The sequence below is a fragment of the Uloborus diversus genome, chromosome 4, assembly GCF_026930045.1.
Source record: "Uloborus diversus isolate 005 chromosome 4, Udiv.v.3.1, whole genome shotgun sequence".
NCBI classification, from domain to species: Eukaryota; Metazoa; Arthropoda; class Arachnida; order Araneae; family Uloboridae; genus Uloborus; species Uloborus diversus.
In genome coordinates this window covers 106874327-106894713 of record NC_072734.1, presented here as the reverse complement: position 1 = coordinate 106894713, position 20387 = coordinate 106874327, and the positions used below count along the sequence as shown (strand labels likewise).

Sequence of the window (20387 nt, the reverse complement as noted above, 5' to 3'; positions counted from 1 at the left end):
GTTACATATTATTTTATTTCATAATATTTGTTATTGATTCTGATCCGAAAGTGGAGATTTACAAACCTATGTACCTTATGCCATTTTTGTTCAATAAAAATATTTTGTAAATTTTACTTCTTGCAACTTAAAGTACGTATTCTGATTACGAGTAATTAAACATGTTATCATGACTTTAAAAGCCATTCAATAATCAATTTTGATTTCTTAAATTTATAATTTATTACTAACCAAAAGTACATATAAATTTACCCATGAATTGCAAATTTTATGCAGTAAACTTCAGATATATCCGAGTTAACTAAAAATCCCTTTATTTGAAAATATGTGAGAATTCACACAAGGTACGAGATGCAACCTAAAAAATCCTCGTAGTGATTAAAACTGACTTATCCGTTACCCGAAAATTTCTTTTTCGTTAAAGACAAAAGTATACTTGAATGTTTCGCATAATTCTGAATGACGAATGAGTTACAAATTAAGAAGATGCGAAATCTATTTTCTGTTTTGAAATTACCTCCAGTAGTTAATTTCGAACAGAAAAATGATTGATATTTTTTTTTTTTTCAAATTAAAAAAAAAAATCTTTCACTGAAAGTACTATTTTAAAACAGAAAAATCCCAGAAAAATTGCGGAAAACGAGCCGATAGTAAGCTTATATGATGCGCGGTGGAAAGTTCTTGCCCTACCAATGGCGGGACGATCGTTGGTTGAAAAGGAATCACTATTCTATCACAGGATGATCCATCTAGTTAAGAGAGCGCGAGCGAACCGGTTTCCATGTCTATGCAAATACTAGTTTTCCCCCCAAGAACATGACCCCCCTAAGGCCCCAAAAAATAAATTAAGACTCCTGAAACTACTATTACTAATCAATGATGCAGTCTGAGGCATTCCAACTACTTCGTGCGTTTAATGTTTTGAACAAAAAAAAAAAAAAACGCATTTCAACCCTAATTAAATTCAGTTTTGAAGCTTTATATAAAGTAAACTAAATACAAAAATCTTTTCAATTTCAGTCAATGAAACTTATGAACTTAACAATTGATGCATGACTTCTACTTCTCTTTCTAAAATATTCAAACAAGATCGTGACTTTGAGGGGTCAAGGCAGGGCCCGACTAGAGTCCCTATATGAAAACGTAGTTTTCAGAGTTGCGACAACAGCTACGCTCGGAAGGAGCGCAACCGGTTTCCAGGGGAAGATAGGGGTTGCCGCCGAGTTGCAAGATTGGCACCTTGTTCGCTTTCGAGTTTCCTTTAAAAAAATAGTCACAAGCGGGAGCGGGAAGAGTGGATGAAACGGGTTATGAAGGATGTAAGCACGCTGATTCGAAAATGCATGTTGTCAAAAAATGAAGCGCTCGATTTAGATTCAAACATTAAAAAAAGACAAAATGGCTCTGTGTTAGCAGAATTAAAAGCAGATTTTTTCTTAAACCTTATTCTCTTTAATACTATTAATTTTAATTTAATCAAAAGATTCCGAGACAACGAAAATTATATTACTTTTAATTGATTCCAAATGAATGAAGGAATAAAAACTGATTAAGAAAATGAAAATAAATAAATTGGTAACAAATAGCGAACTTAAAAAATTGCTTGTTTTTGCTACATTAAATTAAGCTTTATAAAGATTTTTGAACTTAGAAATATTTCTTATATTGATATCAAAAGCATTACTTATTTATTTTATTTCTATAAAGGGGAAAAAATACAATTTTCTGATTTAAATGGAACAAAGTTTAGCATTAACTTAAAAATTCCGAAGGGAAATATATGCCTGGGATGGCCATCTGCGGGGGGGGGGGGGGGGGGGGGGGGGTATGGCACCCATGTATATGCAAAGGAAAGTTTGAAAGAGTAATACTAGACATATGTAGAAAGCTTAAAACAACGTACCCTATCCAGGCCTGGATCTATACATTTTGGGCCTCCCTGCAACAAAATCTGTATGGCCCCTCCGGTGAGATACACTGAGGTGATCAGTGTAGGTTTGTAATGTTAAATAAGTCTTAGTGCTAGGATTTTCTCAATTTTTTTTCTTCAATTTCATAGGCCGTTGGACCCCAAGACGTGGGCCACCCCACACTGTGGGGATCCTATCTCGTTCCCCCCCCCCCCACACTCCAAAAAAGAGATTAAGAACCTCTGAATATTTCAATGGTTTAGTGGGCACACCTAGTTAAAAGATTAATTTGTATAAAGTTGAAAACTGAAATTATATTAATTAACTAGATGCAGATCGAAATATTCAGAAAGAAATTGGGAAGCTAAAGGGGGGGGGGAGGACATGTATTTTAATACATTATATTTTTCAACATTCGTATATGCATAAGAAACAGATGTCTCCATTGTTTTATATTTATTTCTCGAAAGTACACTATCTGTTACTTAAAAGTTTCAACAACATTTCTATACCAAAACAATACTGGAATGAAAGGTAGTAAGGTAGTCGACATTTTTTTTAATGAAACAAAATTAAAACAATTCAGAGCACCAAAAAAAAAAGGCTTGTACTTATTTTGAATTTTTATGTGCTTGATGTACAAAATATGTTTATTATTACAAAATGTTTAAAAATTCTTACTTCAAAGTGTTGTTTCCCTTAACAAAACATTAGTTTAATTAAAAACTTCAGTCACTAATGGGCCTAATCCTCAAAAAGTGCAACTTGGCTGTCACATGCCTTTTACAGTTAAAACTAAGGAATAATTTATTATTTTTTAATTACAGCAAAAATATATCCATTTAAATCTGTCTTTTTTTTTTTTGTAATAATTTGTTATTTTTTTTTTTGGGGGGGGGGGGGGGTTCGCAGCATGTGAATTCTCACCTCCATGTATTAGAATTTAATTGATTCAAAATAAATAAAATAAATGAAGAGATAAAAAAAGGTAAGAAAATAAAAATAAATAAATGAACGACAGATAATGCACATTAGAAATTGCTTGTTTTTTTTTTGGGGGGGGGGGGGAAAGGCAAGCGTTATAAAGAGTTTTAAATCTAAAAATATTTCCTGTAACCATCTAAAAAGCAATATTACTAATAAAAATGGTTTGCTATTAAAAAAATTGCATGTTTACGTTTACCCTGTACAATTTTCTGATTTAAATGTGATTAAGTTAAACATTAAATTAAAAATTTGAAAGATAAATATGCAAAGGAAAATTTGAAAGTTCAATACTAGAAATAGGTAGATGGTCAAAACGAGGTAATCCCCCCCCCCAAAAGAAAGAAAGAATACCAAGAACCTCTAAATATTTTAGTGGTTCAGTAGGCACTCTTGGTTAAAATATTAATTTGAATGAAGTTGAAAATTATTACTTTAATTTGATGTAGATAGAAATATTCAGAAATAAATTGAGGAGTTGAGGGGGTGTAATTTGAAACATTACTTATTTTCAACTCATATGAATAAGAAACAAATGTATCTATTGTTATTTAATTATTTTTCTGTATCACATCATGCATCTATTACTTACATTTTGAACAATATTTTCAAATCAAAACAATATTATAAAGAAAAGAAAGTAGACACTTTCTTAATGAAACAAAGAAAAAAATCATTCTCAGCACCAGTAGAGGACTTGTACTTATTTTTAATGTTCGTAGAAAAGCAATGTTTACATTTAATTTTGACAGAGATTTTAAATACAACTTAGCACGAAGAAAACTCATTCATTCCATACTAACAGTTCAGGTCATTACCACATAAAGATTACAACAAAAGTCTGTAATGTTCAATTTATTTTTTGGTGTTGTTAAATCTGTACACTTTATTTCAAATATAGAATTTCTAACATTTTTACACACACAAAAAAAAAAAAAAAAAAAAAAAAAAAGAGAAAACAAAGACATTTTTCTCAATGAGGAAATTAAAATCAAATTCAGGGTACCCAAAACAGAATTTGTAACTTTTAAGGATTTTGGGGCAAACTATTATTGTCAATAACTGCTTAAGTAACAAAATAAGCAAAGATTAATCTTTGTGTTTTCTGAAATGCAACGTAACTTTAAAATATTCACATGTTCAAAATGTGGTTATTACTATCAAATTTTTAAAAATTCTTTACTCCAAAGTATCATTTCTTAAAACTAATAACTATGGACAAAACACAAGTTTAATCAAAAATTTTAGTCACTTATAAGCATAAAGAAAATAAATTTTGTTATAGGCTTTACTCCCATCTACTCAATTAGGGAGTTTTGATTATACAGGGCAAAATATACTGATGCTTGTAATTTATTTTCTTTTATACTATTTGTGAAAAAAAAAACCCTTGATTGAAATAAATTGAATTTTTTGTTCAGATTTTTTCATATAGATTGCAATTCCATTCAATACCCTGTATCATGGATGGATGAACATGACCTATATTCCAACATCCTGAAAAATGCTTCCAGAATTTAGTCAGAAACAGAGAAGGTGCATTGACAGTCGGAAGTGGACTAAGATAACAGTTGCTACCTATCCCTTCCAAAATTGGAGTTATTTGCAGTTATTCAAATCCTGTCCTGTAGTTTAAGTGGGGAGAAAAATCTGTTTTTTAGAAGGGGGGGGGGGATTTCTGGATAACTACACAAAGAGAATAAGCATCAATGAACTGTTCATTTAATGCTGAAATAAACAAACCTAAATATATCTTTCATAATTTTATGTATACCTAAATTTTTTAGCCTTGCATTGAATACCGAAAAATTTATTAAAAATCTAAATTTAAAACAATATTTTTACATGACAAACAAAAATAAACCTTAAAGCATTTGTTTTACAAAACAAATCCAAAACTCTTAATTTAGAGAATCAAAATAGAATTCCAGCCATTTCTCAATTTCTGTTGCAAAATTATTGTTTGTTTTACCTCTTTACATTTCAATATTATTATACAAATGAATGATAATAAATATGATAATAAGCGTGACAAATCAGAAATACAGCACTGTTTGTATGAAGAACAAAATTTCATTTAATTACACTATTTAGCATTTAAACACAGAATTTTTGTTGGTTTGTATGTCATTGTTGAAAGTCCAAAGACCATTTCGGCAACAAATTTCCTGAAGTCATCAGCATAATAAGAAGCATAACAAACATGAATGGCATATTATGTATGGAAGTTTATTATTTTTTTAAACAACTTCATTAGTTTTGATAAAGCTGTCAAGCTAAGAAAACTTGGAAGATGATTTCTGGACATCCTTGTAAACTAAATATTGGAGATCATTCTATTATACAATTCTTTAAACGAACAGTAAAATACTATTATGAGTTTTCTAGAACATCTGCATCAGGGCTATAATTCAGTTAGTAGTCGAGCTTTCTTCAAGTTGCAGAATATCTGGAAGAAACTTAAAAAACATTAAGGGCAAACAAATTTAAAAGCAGAAGTAAAATTCTTCAAATGTGCTAAATCATCAATACGGCTGAACACAATTGGCAGGAATGTTTTTTTAAACTAGTTCATAAAATTATAAATGGAAAATAAATAAACACACTTTAATTGAAATAGAGCTGTATTTCAACTACTTTGCATTAAGTGTGTTGTAAAATTTAAGTTCAATTAACAAGGTGTGTTTTAAAAACACTTGAAAAAGTAAAACACATATTACAGGGGAATATTTTATCTAATTCATCAATCTCTTTTGACTAGCATAGATTGCTTTTCATTTAATTATGTACACAAAATTATGTACATACTTGTTACTGTGCATCATCTTTGCTCTTAAGAAGAGAAATCATCAGTTTATGATGACTAAAATAAATAATGAACGTTCATGATTCTACATTTTTTAGGAACCGTGAGAAAACTTGCTTGTTTTTTCTGCACCTCACTCAGGAATATCCACAACAAAATTGTAGGGGGAGGTGGGGCCCGTTGGACAGTGGGGCATGTTGTACAGGTTCCAATTATTTGAATAATATTAATATTTTTTGACCAACAAATAGCTACTATGGTCCTACAAATCCTATAATGAAATCACATGGTACAGTTATATTGAACAAATTTTATTCCAGAAAGTGTTATTTCAGCAGTCCTGAGTACTTTTCAGAAAATTATGAATTAATTTTTTTAATGGTTTTAGTCAAGATTGCGGGGGAAAAAAAATTGAACTCCTGTCTTAAACTTTTACATGAATGCCACCACCTCATCAAAGTGCTTACTTGTGATTGTGATTGAAAAAATGTGAGTGCATCCTACTAAAGAAATTAATTATAAACTGTTTTTGTTTGTTTTTAATATATAAATTTAAGTGAAGTAAAAATATAGAGAATGCAATATACTGATGCTTGAATTTAAATTCTTTAAAATAAAGCCACATTTTTTAGTAAATTCATTTATCTATACCTGATATTTCAGCTGGCCACATGAATCAGTTTTGAAAGATGTATGTTGGGCACCACTGTTTTAGAGCATTTGAATTCCCCTTTATTTCAATGTTCTATTTCCTGACAAAAGTATTGATTTGCTAAAGACTTCAACAAATTAAGACAAGCTCTGTCAAATTGAATATTTATTTATTTATATATTTATTTTTATGAGTGGTTGAAATGAACTTGGATGCAATTGAATTACTTTTTGAGTGGATGAGGCAAAATCATAAACATGTAATAAATGAATATAAATAATGAAAGAAAAATTACTTTTAAAGTTGATGCATTATAATAATAATATAAGAAAATAAATAACTCTGATATAAGGAAGCAGTTACTAAACACTTTATTTTGCATTGGTTGAAAACATCGGATAAATATCAAGATATCCAATATACAGTCGACTCCCGCTACAAAGCGATCCGACTTACGCGAAATGGCTATAACGCGATTTTTTCAACAGTAAAGAATTTTTGAGCTAGCGTGAATTCCTCGCCTGCAACATGAAAATTTTCGGAAAGGAACCGCGGTGAATAAATTGTTTTTCGTGAACGGACCTTCATCCCTTTAGAATCACTGAGAGCAGAAGTACCCACACTGTACTAGTCTTTTATCGCTTATATAAATAACTACTTCTCATTTTCCATTATATTTTTTTCATTCTAAATGCGAAAGTTAACAAAATATAACGACACCTAGGAGCGCTGCTTTATCTAAAGTTGGTAAAGATAGAAAGAAAAAGAGAAAGTTTCTGACAATTAAAGAAAAGGTAAAGCTTCTTGAAAAGCTGAAGCTGAACCAAAAAATGCTTCGAAGGGTCGCACAACAATTAGGTATGACGGTATGAGTAAATCTTCCATACGTACAATTAAAAGTCAAGAAAAGGAAATCCATAAAAGTTCACCGAGTAATAGTATCCAAGCAAAATGCAAAAATTATGAAAATGGAAGCTGTTTTTTACTGTAAATTAAAGAAACCAGGAAGAGGGGTAATGCCATAGATGGAAACTTTATAAAAGAACCAATGAAGCAACTGCATTTAAAAATATATTAGAATAACTGCAGCATAAATCATCATTTTCACTTTTTTTAAGTTACAAATATCATTACTGAATCAACTGTACAGTACAACTATAGGGCATTTGTTCTCTTTACTTCATGCCATACATACAGTACTGGTTTATTTTATGTCTTTCTTTCCCATTGATCATTGTTTTTGTGCATCATAGCAGAATTTTATGTTGAATAAAACGGCTTTTTCTTAAAATACAAATAGGAATTCAGTTCTTTATGTAAGAAACAGTAAGGTATGGTTAAGAAAAGGTTTTTAACTGTTTAAGGTTGTGTTTACGCATGTCTAAAATGATTGGTTATGTTTATAAAATTTCTTACATACCTTTTTCCACAACGCGAAATTCCGACTTATGCGAGGGGTCTTGGAACGCATCCCTCGCATAAGTCGGGACTCGACTGTATATCAAAATATCGGATATTTTCGAACCCTGACCTTAACAGATAATCGCAAAACCCCACGATGACAGCCTTTATTTTAAAATGCAATTCCACACTAGTTAAAATTTAAATCCACATTAATCGAGATAGGATTATTTAAAAATCATTTTCCCACCAAATATTGAAATTTTTACGAACTTGATGTGGGGTAAGAACTTCATGTACCTTATTTTTCTGCTGATCTAGAAGAGTAGAATTCTTCTAAAGTTTGATTCCAAGAAACAGGTTGTGTCATAATGACACACGATAGACATGAAACATTTTAACTATTCATCAAACACTTTTGAACTCAGATTGTGTTTCTTATTCATATTTTTTACATAAAATTATATACATGTGTCTACTGATAATGATCATCTTCTTCCTTCTTAAGAAGAGAAATGATCTGTTTATGATAATTAAAGTAAGTAATTACAAATGTGCATACTGATCTCTGCGCTGCCTGAACGCAGTACATGCAACCATACAAAATGAGAAAGGAAGCGAGAAGAGTATAATGTCTCACTTTTCTCCAATACCTGAAGGCAAGCAAGCCACTGCTTTCCTTCTAACCGACATTGCTTATCCCCACCACATTTCGTCACACAAAAAAAGGTTGGATCATAACTTCAAAGCCCTCGCATAAAAAGTTTCACTTAAAAAATCTTTGATTCAGCATTTTATCATAAAAGTATTGATATTTCAACCCGCAAAACTTTAAATGTACCTAATTTAGACAAACAAGAGCTGTGGCTGGGAGGACTTTTACAATCTCAAAAACCCATGATAACGGTCCTGATCTCATAGGTAATTCAACACTTGTTAAAACTTAATTATGTATCAATCATGGCCATAATTATTTAAAAATCATTTTCTCAATAAAAATAGAAATTTTTACTAACCTGAAGCGGGGTGATAGCATGCACTTTATTCTTCAGGTGATAAAGAAAGAGTAGCATGTAAAGGAAATAACTAGGCAACCTAAAAATTAGTAAACCCTAATTAGAGCATAATAAAAAATACCAACACACTACTTGAAACGAACTTAGAACATCTCAGTTTTCTGTTTATGATGGAACACACAGTGAGTGACGTGCTTGTTGAATAAAAAAGAGTAAATTACCAAAATAACCAAAACTGCCTACAATTCATTAAATTTTTAATAAAATAATACATTTTAAATTGGCTCGCTCAATCTAAAAAATCGATAAAAACTGCCGTGTATCAAGCAAATGTTCTACTTCATATCCACCTCAAACGCTTTGGCAAATTCATGTGGTGACATTAATTTCATAATCGAATTGACATTTTTTTTTACAATTTTTAACTAATAAATATTTGGCAGAAAATCATAACAAATCGTTTTTCCTTCAATCTAAATGTTATTACAAGATACTGCCAGCAAGCATTGAAAGTTCTATAATTTATAAGCATTTTATTTCCTCTGCATCTCCTCTCAAAAAAGAAAAATTTGACACTGTAAATACTTACGTTGCATAAAGAGAAGATTTAACTTGGAGTTTTATAGCTTGAAAGAATATTAAAAACGATACATAAGTCAATTTTTGTCAATGATCAAGAAAAATAAAAACCCTAACATTAAAACATAAGTTAAAATGGGTTTTAATATCAAGTCACATTTATTTTTAAAAAAAATTTCTGCAACATACAGCATTTATAATACAAATCACAAGTTAAGACATCATCACGTACATCACAAGTGTGTGTTTTGTTTACTTTCACTCGTCGCCAAGCACGAAATTGATCGCGCCAAACCGAATACAGAGATCTATGGTTAAAAAAATTTAATTTACACAATTTAAACTTTTGCCTTGTCTTAAAGTGTTGTTTTTCAATAACGTTGTGATTGGAATCATCGATTTAACAGGAAAACTAACTATAAAAGACCCAAATAAAGTGTCAGAAGGGAATTTTAGCACACTGGAACACATGTTCTTGATATAATTACGCGATAGTTAAAGAAATAGGAATGGACTCACTCAAGTAAAGCTACACACGTATAATTTGAACATTGTAGAACAGTAATATGAGCATTAAAATCTTGGACTCACCTTTAATTTTCCAGATTCTGGGTTTTTCCACAGCACTGTCATACGCTCCATGTTAATCCTACGGGAGAAGAAGAAACACTGCCTCAGGCGGTCTTCGACCAATAGGAAAATGATGCCGCGTTGTCGCAACTCTGAAAACTACGTTTTCATATAGGGACTCTAGGCCCGACTAACTAAAATTGAGGCCCTAGACCCACAATAATTTGGAGGCCCTCTGAAGACTCTATAGCGAAATACAGTGGCTGATTTATAAGTTTGAAACTCGGCGGAATGCATTTTTGTCTCCTCTTTGTCTATCACAGAACTAAGTAAATCATTTATCGTGTGCATTCATGAATCTCCTTCGGGGCCCCTCATAATTTTGACAGGGTAAGTTTTTTGCTGGCAGAATGAATAAAAACTCTCCTCTAAAGAAGTTTTTTCCTATTAACAAGTCATTACTTTTCTACTATTATTTTAAAAATACGTGTATTATTTCTGTAGTCGTAATACTATGCATAATTCTTCAAGTAATTGAGGCCCCTTAGAAAGATGGGGCCCTAGGCCCGGACCCAGTTGGCCTGTGCGGTAATCAAGCCCTGGATCAAGGGGGATTGCACTCCCCCTCCTTTCGACTTTGAAAAAATAATGTTTTTACATTTAAGTGGAGCGTGGTTTTTGTTGTTTTTCGACAAAATTTGAAATTGAGCATCATTGTTTGCCCCTCCTTTCCCTGGAAAAAAGGGGGCCCCCAATGGCTACTTTCTTTGAGAAGGGAAGGGGCTCCATAAAAGTCCCAAAGAAAGGTTCAGTTTTTTTTAAGTATCATTTTAAAAGGAAATTTTCCCAAAAATTCTTTCAGAATTTATTCTTTAAATAAATAAGTACTATCTATTGATTACGAGTATTTTTTTATGCATAGATTTAGCTTATTACGCTGAATAAGGTGTCCCTTATGCTACTTCAAAAAGCGTGCATCCATATTTTCAATAAGTCTCACACGCAAACAACAATGAATTTGTAAAGGTGTGAAATAAATTTGAATGTATTTTCTTTTATAAACAAAGTTTTGAGTGCGGAATAAATCAACATTGCTAAAAAATGGTTTTAAAAACTCAATGGATATAAACATAGCTAAAAGCTAGCGTGATGTGTGGGACATCTTTAAATGAACATTTGTAACAGTTACTAATAAGATAAATCGAAAAATGAAGCTGAAAGGATTTATTTAAAAATCGAATACCATTCAGAATACTATAATACTCGATTTAAATTCGCAGAGAAATGTTTGCTAAGTACTCCATAAGAATACTGGTTAGCAAGTGATAGCTCATCAACTGAAGAAGACTAGCTATTTTCACAACATAGGTGGCGCTATGGAATTTACAGCATAGCGTTTTTGTTTACGTTGCTGGTACGATTAATAACTGTAAGCCTAAAGGATTTAAATGGAATTTAAATAATGTATGGCTATTATATAAGCAACATATGATTTAAAATCGCCATGACGAAAATAACCCTAAAGCCTTTGGACGATGGACAAAAGGCCGTTGATATTCCGGTGGGGAAAACAACAATTGGGCGAGGGCCTTTCCTCGGCGTACGTATGGAGATATCTATAAATGTTACTAAGAATATATTTAGGCTTAATACTTCTTGTTGGTGTGTCTGACAATATTTACAAAAATATGTGAAGCTTCATTTTTCACAAAAATCAATAAAATGTATACATGTTACATAATCAACTCTTTCCTGCATCCAGAACATAATTTAAATGGCACATCGCGAACCCAGAAAATTGTAACGGATATAATGTTTCCCTTTCGTCGTACTTACGTTATAATATGTAACGTTTCAGAATACGTGATACAATAATTCTAATTCTGAACTTAGACCATCATTATTACAAATCGATATCTCTTATTCGTAAAAGACCTCTTATTACAAATTGTATTACTTGAATATCGATAAGATTCGAAGTGTTATACCAACTGTAATGAAATTTCTTCATACAATTCCTATTTAATACATAGTCGTCAAACATTTTTAAATTATTTTCAAAATATCCTCTTAGAAGCCACACATTTCTATGTTATGGCATCAAATAATTAAATATTTTTGACTGTTATAGGGATGTTTTTGCAGAAACATGAATCTTAACAGTTGATATGGTCCGAATTTTTGTCATACCTGCTTTTAACCACTAGGATGTTTCCCCAAAAGCATCCTAAGCTTTAGATTAAATGAATTGTATACTTGCAATAAAGTGAATTCATTTATTTATTGCTTGATTTACCTCAATGCTTGTTGTTGATCCACTCTTTTGGATTAATTAGCAAATTATTAAGTTATTTTACAAGTCATTCATTTAACTTTGCTCTGTGAGTGCTCCAATCCACAACATAAAAAAAAAAAATGTTTCAGTTAAAAAAAAAGTTACAAACTCACTATAATGGTGAAATACACCGCCAGCTCAGTCATTTCCAGCTGAGGATTGCAGTTTTGTGCTTATTAGCACTCATCTGTGCGGTAATTTACTGAATATATTCACTATAATGGGTTCAGTTAAACTATTTATGGCTCTAAGGTAGAATTTACTCTTCCAATATAAGCAGGCCAAAATATTTTAGAGAAATGCTCTTTAAAGGGAAAATATCTGTATTGTAAAATAATATACAAAATGAAGTGAAGCTGAAAGATATACTGTGTATTGTTTGAAACATTTATTTTTGAATGATAATTGATATTGAAAGGCAAGCAGTACAAAACAGCTCAGTTACAGCATTCAGGGACTGCCGTTACTCTTATTTTGTCTTCATCAGTCTGGAATAGAGTTGCTTATGTAACTTGATGATAAATGTTATTAAGTAACATAATTGATGCTTTAAAGCATTTTATATTTTTAAATACTGACAAATGTACTATATGATATGATATATAATTCAAATATCATTGACCAGTAAGTTAATTGATTTGCAAAATTACTGTCAAAACTCGCTATAATGATCCCCGGGGTGTAGTGAGCAAAATTGTTTGAATAGTATGTATAAACGACTTTAAATTGCAGCAAAATAACTTTAATATGTTGAAATCAGAGCTTTGTAAGTAAATGGCCAAAAAACTACATAATGATTACAAATTACGAAACTTGAACTTTGAGCTAAAATAAGCTCTGGGTTATCCCTAAATTTTGTTTATTTGTGATTAAATTTTGCTGTAGTTATTTTTAGATATAAGGGAGGGTGGGCCACCATGAGACAAAAACATATTTTTTGTACATTGGTGAGTTCTAAAGCACAAAAACATATTGATTATATTAAAGGTGTCAAATTATAGTGTATTGCACTAAATTTAGCGCATTTAATGTTAGCAAAAATAAGTTATGAGGCTTTAAAAATTCGATGAAAAGTGTCTCATTGGACCACTATGAGACATTAAGTGGGGCCACAATGGGACACCTGAATAATCACTGTATTTTTACTTAAAATATTGCCATATCATATGCTATTCTCTTAAATCTCTCGTACTTTTTCCATAAAACATGTTTGAACTGTCCCCCAAGGGTGATGCCCCCCCCCCCCCCAGTCTTGCATAATATAGACGAACGCACAAACGGCGTTCGCAGAAAATTTTTGGCTCTGCAGAAATTCTTTTTCAAACTGCTAACGTTAATTTAAAAATAAAAAAAAAAATTAAGGGATTTTTTAAGGAAATCCCAGAGTTTTTCTGTTACAGCCTTTTTCCAAAAGCCTTTTAAAGCACTTGTGTAAAAAAAATGGTTTTGGCAGTTTTCTTCAGATGGTGAAAAATAAGCAAACTATATGTTATTGTAAAAAAAAAAATTAAATGATTTAAAGCACTTTTTTTTTGTCTCTTTCATATTTGAATATAAATTTAAATTCTTTATTCAAGGGTGAGTTAGGCAAAATAATTATTTGCAGAAAATTTTCCAATTTGGTTTTGTGTTCGCAGAAAGCTTTTCATTTTATCTATGTCTGCCCCCCCCCCCCCCCCCAATTGGGAGTACCCGCAAAAACGACAAGTAAGACTCTCGATAACCGACTCTCCACTTGGACCGAGGTTAGCCTCCTCCCTCCCCCCTTGCTTGAGTTCTAGATCTGCCACTGTATGTATATTCTAATTCTAATGCATCAATATTTTTAGGCATATATTGTAGGTAGTACTTGAATTTTCTTATCTGCTTCTTTGAATTGTTACTTTAAGAAATGCTATTGTTTTGATGATATTATTTTACTAATTGTTCATATTCTTAAGCTAATCTTTTTTATGTGTAGAAAAAATATGAATTTTAAATGTTATTTTAACCTGCTTTTTCTTTTATTACGTTGTAGTGTACTGATAAAAAAGTTTCCAGAAATCATGCCGTGTTGGAAGTAACTAACAAAGGAGAAGTGTTCCTCACACCTGTAAGTTTTTTTAGTAATTCAATCATTAATTTGTGTTAATAACCATGGCATTTTGATTTTATTTATTTATTTTTAAACTTTAATGTTTTGTATCGGTATGTAATGTGTTTTAAAACTAAACAAAGGTTTTATCTGTTATTCATGTCAGTATGTAATATGCATTTCAATATAGTGTGAGAAAATGTTATGATTAAAATGATCAATTATGCATTGAATTGTCATGGAGGGTATTTCAAATTTACCTTTGTCATAAAATTGCAAACTTATGTATAGTCGGACCTCCATATATCGAAGTAGGAAATTGCAGAAAAAAATTCGATATGTAGATATTTCGATATTTGGAAACAATCTTATTTTATCATAAAAGTATCCTAAAACATTAAAATAAAAACTAATTTTTGTGTATGAAACCCATTTTATAATTTATACGAGTATCGGATTAAATGAAAGTTGATGATTAAAAAATTAACAGAAATTATATTTTTACACCAACCATACATCTTCATATTCTTCGGCAATTCAACTTGATCACAACATTAGGGGATTTTTGTCTTAACAATGTGATCGAGAGAAAAGTAAAAAATCAATCTACTTAACTTGAATGATTTTTACTGAAGCTAAGAAGACTAGAAATGATAATCAACAAACAAAAGGGATAATTTGAAACTGATTTTACAGTGTTACTGGTTACAGCTAAGATTTGAAATAAACTTAAGGGAATTTAAGAACTTCAGAACGGAACAACGACTTAACTACACACCTTTCAACCCCAGATTTCTTATGAGTTCTGTAGCAACCTTTAGTGAATGTAATTTTCTTCTCTAATCTTCATTTTTCATGAGACAAACTGTCTAAAGTGGGAAAAAAAATCTACGAATGTCTCGAAATTTTTTTCCGATCTATAGAGATTTTTTCGATATATAGAAACAATTTTTCTGTATAATGAACATAGAAATTTGCTGGGATTTCGTTAGTTAGAAAATTTTGATATGTGGAAGTTCGATATATGGAGGTTCGACTGTACTTCAATACCCCAACCTACACGAAATTGGAGATAGTTCCAGACAATTTGTAAGACATACAGTTGAAGAAATTATTCATCTTGCTAAGTGGTTGGAATAAGAAGCTTAATAGTGAAGATTTAATGAATTGCAGTCAACTCTCGATGACTTGAAGTCTTATAACTGGAATATTCCTATATCTTGAAGCTTTCATTGGGTCCCAAATCTTGAGAAAGCTGTGTGAACTTCCCATAACTGAAACTACCAATAAAGTGAAAGTTTTAGCTGCCCCTTGGAACTTCTAAGAAATTTTTCGGCATTGAGGCTCTAAAAACGCAATTTAAAGCATTTTGAATATGCCCGGCGCAGAAAAAGGGAGTGTGACGTGAATGAAAACGTGCGGGTGAAGTGAGTTCAGAATGTTAAACAGGGTTCGTACGCTCCTTCAAAACTCCTCCAATACTCCTTCATTTAGGAAATTTTTTTGAAGGGCCCTTCAAACTCCTTCATTTTGATTTGAACTCCATAAAAACTCCTTCTTTTTAGTTCAATACTACATAATCTTCCTCTATGACATTAACTTGAGCTACTTCGACCAACAACTAACTTTGTCACAAGGGCAATTTTGATGTAGTAATTTAGTGTATTTATTTTTTTTCATAAAGATGTAGATGTGATTTACAAATTGATCATAGTTAAGTCATAATAGTCGAGGGTGAAAATTTTATTAGAAGACTTAAGACATTTCATAAGTGAAGTAAAACATGCTTAAATGATGCTTGGCTATTTTTTCAAGTTTCATAATTATTGTTTTTCCCTCCACCACACTCTCAGCAGCAAAAGTCAGGTTGTCTAATTATTATTTAAATATTTAAAAATACATAAGTAGATGTACTATATTGAGTGATTCTGTAAAAAAAAAAAAACAATTGTTTGGTAAATCGCATTTATAATATTGTAAAATGAGTCATCCACAAGTGATGTCATGTCTTGAGGAGGAGACAGGTTCACAAAATTGTGACAAGGGGAAGAGAGAGGGTGACAAAAAGTGACATCACACAGTATTGTAACAATATGTTTATAAAAAATGACATGTGACAAGAGGAGGAGTTAAATGAAGTGTGACACTTAGTGACAAAGAGGGGAAAGGGTCAAATATGTTGAAAAAAAAATTTTGACATATAATGACAGCCCATTAGTACTCCTTCAAAATCTCATTTTACTCCTTCAAAAACTCCTCCAAAACTCTTTCATTTTATTTCTGAAATTGAGTACGAACCCTGTTAAAAAAAAGAGTTAAAAGTTTCAGATCTATCGTGTGCCTTTTACGACACACATTTTTTAATTTTGATAAGAAAATTTCTAGGAAACATTCTTAAATCCTTTTATTACGAAAACTTATGAAATTTCATTGTTTCTCCCCTGTAGTTAAATTCTACATAGAAAAAAAAAGCGGAAAAACCCTTGGCTCCTTGATTTTCCTCTGCCAACTCCTCAGTTTGTAGCTCTATACAAAGGGAAAGAAAAACCAACAGTAGTGCTGATATGTCAATAAATGTTTTGTGGTACATATGGGACTATATAGGCAACGTTTTATAAACATGAAATTCTGAATTTCCAAAAAAAAAGTTGATTCGGCCTAGTACATAAGAGCTAGAGTAATGCCGCCTGGGACGGACCACCTCCTCCACCCCTCCCTAGCTATGCCACTGCATGCTCCCAATCTAATTGAAAACTGCTGTCTCTGCCAAAAAGCTTAATCTCCCAGTTGTTCCTAAATTAAATAATAATGTACTTGATACATTTAACTGCTACCTTTCAACAACTGCTGATCAAACTTAGAAATTAGTTGAATTATAAGTAGGCGTAGCTTAAGCGGCAGATTATTGAACGTCCAATGAGCATGCTTCTAGTTCCTCTTAAACTCCGATTTAGGAAATTTCTTTGCTGCAGTTGAAATTACCTCTTAGCTCTTGCAGTTTTGCCATTTTTGGTTAATTATATGATCACCTTCACCTTTAACTGTTCTTTGCATCTTAATTATTTTTAATTACTAAATTTACTTAACTTTTTATGATGTGGGCCTAACCTGCAATCCGATAAAAGCGAATCAGGGAAGCCTTGTTAGGCGTACTCCTTGACAAGCTGCTTAAAAATTTTTCTGAAACATAATCATGTTTAGACCTGTCAAAAGAGATTAACTGCTCTAGCGTAAACAACACCCGCCTGCGATGGGCGCACATCTGATTGACTTCTATGAATGTTTTTAATATCTTCTTATAAATTTTTAAAAAGGGATTAAGCTCGTTTTGATACTTATCACCTCATGTGTAAACAAAAATAGAGTTGGAATAATCTTTTTTGTAGTTCTTTTACTCAAAACATAATTTAAACAGCCAAATTGATCCTTTCACTCTGCAAAGTAATAATAAATACAGTCAAACCTCATGTCTCAAAACCCTTGATGTCTCAAGAAAAAAATTTGCATTTTTCGTTTAAACTTTTACTTATTCTCCTTAGTTGTCTCAGAATTTATTTTTTTTTGACATGTCAAAATTTTTGCCAAAGAAGCAAGGTTTGATTCACCTTTTGTAAATTTTGTAGTAGAAACAATTCTGCAGATGTCTGCTTGTAGTTTTTCATCTTTTATCCTAGAAAATATAAGAATGGAGCTTGGGGAAAAGTAATAGGGATGGATATGGAAGGGGTGCTGTCCTATTCCATTTTTTTTTTATAGTTTATACAAAATGGCTGGTGAAACATTTAAATTGAATGTAATATTGATTGAAGATGAAATTAATTTTGGAAGTTTGGGGATGAAAACAAGCTGAGAAAAAGTCGAAATTGCTGCTCATTTCAAAATCCTTTCTAGTACACTTTCCACAATAATTAAAATAAACAACAAATTTATTGCAAGAAATTCAATAATTCAATGCTAAATATTGTTTCATCAAAAAGAGTTATGTAAATCAACTATGAATCTAGCAAAACATTAAGAGGAATAACTTTTTATGGCAAAGCTAAGTGTTTTTTTACGGTTAGTTACTGCAAAAAAAACCCAGTATTTTAAGTAAAGCTAGGTGGTGGCATAAAATATGACGTTTGTGTGTTATTGTATGAGAATAACTGTTATATATAGAAAGAGTTTTTCAAAGCCTTGATTAATAGAAAACTTTTAATCTTTTTTTTTTCTCTCTCTTCCCAAGAGAGTTGATAGTGAGCTTGTACTGTATTTCAGCATTGCTGAAGTGTTGAAAAAAAAAGTTTTACTGTCTTTGTTATTTTTCCTTATTTAATATGGATAAAAATATTTTTAAGATAAGATGATAAAGAAAAGAAATGGGAACAAAATACAAAAATTGCTTTTGTGGCAAAAGTGCTTCAACTTCATATTCGCTTTCCTAGTGTTAGAACTAGCACTGAAGACCATACTTTGCTAAATACTAAACATTTGATTGTAATCCTCCCCTAATATTCAGCGAAACATTAAATATTTCATTAATCCCTTTTAACTGTAATAATTGCTTTTTTTTAATGCTAATTTAAAGTAGAAATTTTTTATTTAATTAGTGTCTTTTGTGAAATGTAAATGCATTTCCATTTAAGATCCTATAAAGTATAATTATTAATTGAGAATAAATAAAAAGAGTAAAATATAATCATTCCTGAAGCAAAAGCATATTAATAAGGTAAATGGCTCTGTAATCCTGCATAAATTGATAATTTCTTTCCTCATATATGATTTGACAACTCATAATCATGTTAACATGTTATGTAGTAAATGAAGAATCTTGCATTTATGCCCACTCAAATTGCTTGACCTATTACAATTTATTCAAGTGATTTTTTGCTGTCTTAATCTCTTAAGTAACAAATCAACTGATAAATACTCGTAAATGATAATTTCACATCAAAGTATTTCCTTGTAATTAAAATTTGAATTTTTTTACAGCAATTTGAATTAGTTTTGTACTGTGGTACTGTCCTATAACTTTCTTTCATTGTGTAAAAAATATTTACTTGTTTACTAGTTGTCAAATATTTAAATTTATTTACTATTGGGTTGGTGAATATTAAAGCTCTGGGCTAAGCTGAATATTTCGTTTTGCCTTTCAAATATGCAGTATGCCAAACATTCCGTGCATCCCTCGATAGAACTGTTAATCATATTTGCTCTGTTCCATTTTGTGGTATTTAATTTGTTGCATTCAATAATCACTGAATTTTATAAAAAGTACAAAGCATATTATTAAAAAATGCTAGTGAATTTTATTGTTTTTCGTTGAGTTAAGTGAGCAAACATGGAAGTCTAAAATCCATAATCCTCTGGACATGAGCCATATCAGATTTTGGATTTGCAAAAATGCATCCTAACTCATGAATATTTTTCTTGTTACAAAACTAGTTTATGCCTTTCCTTCCACATGCTATTTAAATTTGGCGCATTGAAGAAGCAGATTTTTTTTTTTTTTTGAAATGTATATTTTAGAGGTAAAAGGAAAAAAAAATCGCAATATAAAAAGTTCCACTTGCGAATCTTAAAGGTATTTGCACATTTTTTGAAATAATTACATCAAAGTTAGTAAGTTAGTTATTTTGCAGTTGAATTTTTTGGCAGTCCCCCCCCCCCTTATTTACTTATATTCCACTATCCAATTCCTTTGGTAATATCAACTGAAAAGGTTTCTTAGGAATTTTCATTTGTATTTTTAGCTTGTATTTGTAAGGCAGGTTAATATAAACAGGAAGTAAAAAGGGTTGTACATTGAAAGGATCTGTAAGTATGCATTGGGTAAGTTTAACAAAGCTTAAAGAGCATTATGTACTTGGAGAAAGCTATCTAACCAGCTAAATTTTAATTGTCAAGGTTAAGACTTAGTGCAGTTAGAAGTCGCTTTAGTTTTTAGTTATTATTCAGCTTTAAAATATGTCTTATTCTTAGAGATATTTATTCGATGTTTTTACTGTACTACTTTACATAGGAGTGTTCTGTTTGTGATTTTCAGCCTCTTGGATTTTTCCCCCCTTGTGGTTATATTTT

At 31.1% G+C, this 20387-nt stretch overlaps 1 protein-coding gene across 1 annotated transcript in view; it reads left to right on the top strand.

Annotated features, from left to right (window-relative positions):
* Positions 1 to 11308: 11308 nt before the first annotated feature.
* Positions 11309 to 20387, top strand: part of LOC129220750 (aprataxin and PNK-like factor) — a 52074-nt gene continuing 42995 nt past the window's right edge. Inside the window, exons 1-2 of the mRNA XM_054855179.1 lie at positions 11309 to 11518; positions 14271 to 14345. Coding sequence (XP_054711154.1) covers positions 11423 to 11518; positions 14271 to 14345 — 171 coding nt within the window. The 5' untranslated portion in view covers positions 11309 to 11422. The remainder of the gene's footprint in view (positions 11519 to 14270; positions 14346 to 20387) is intronic.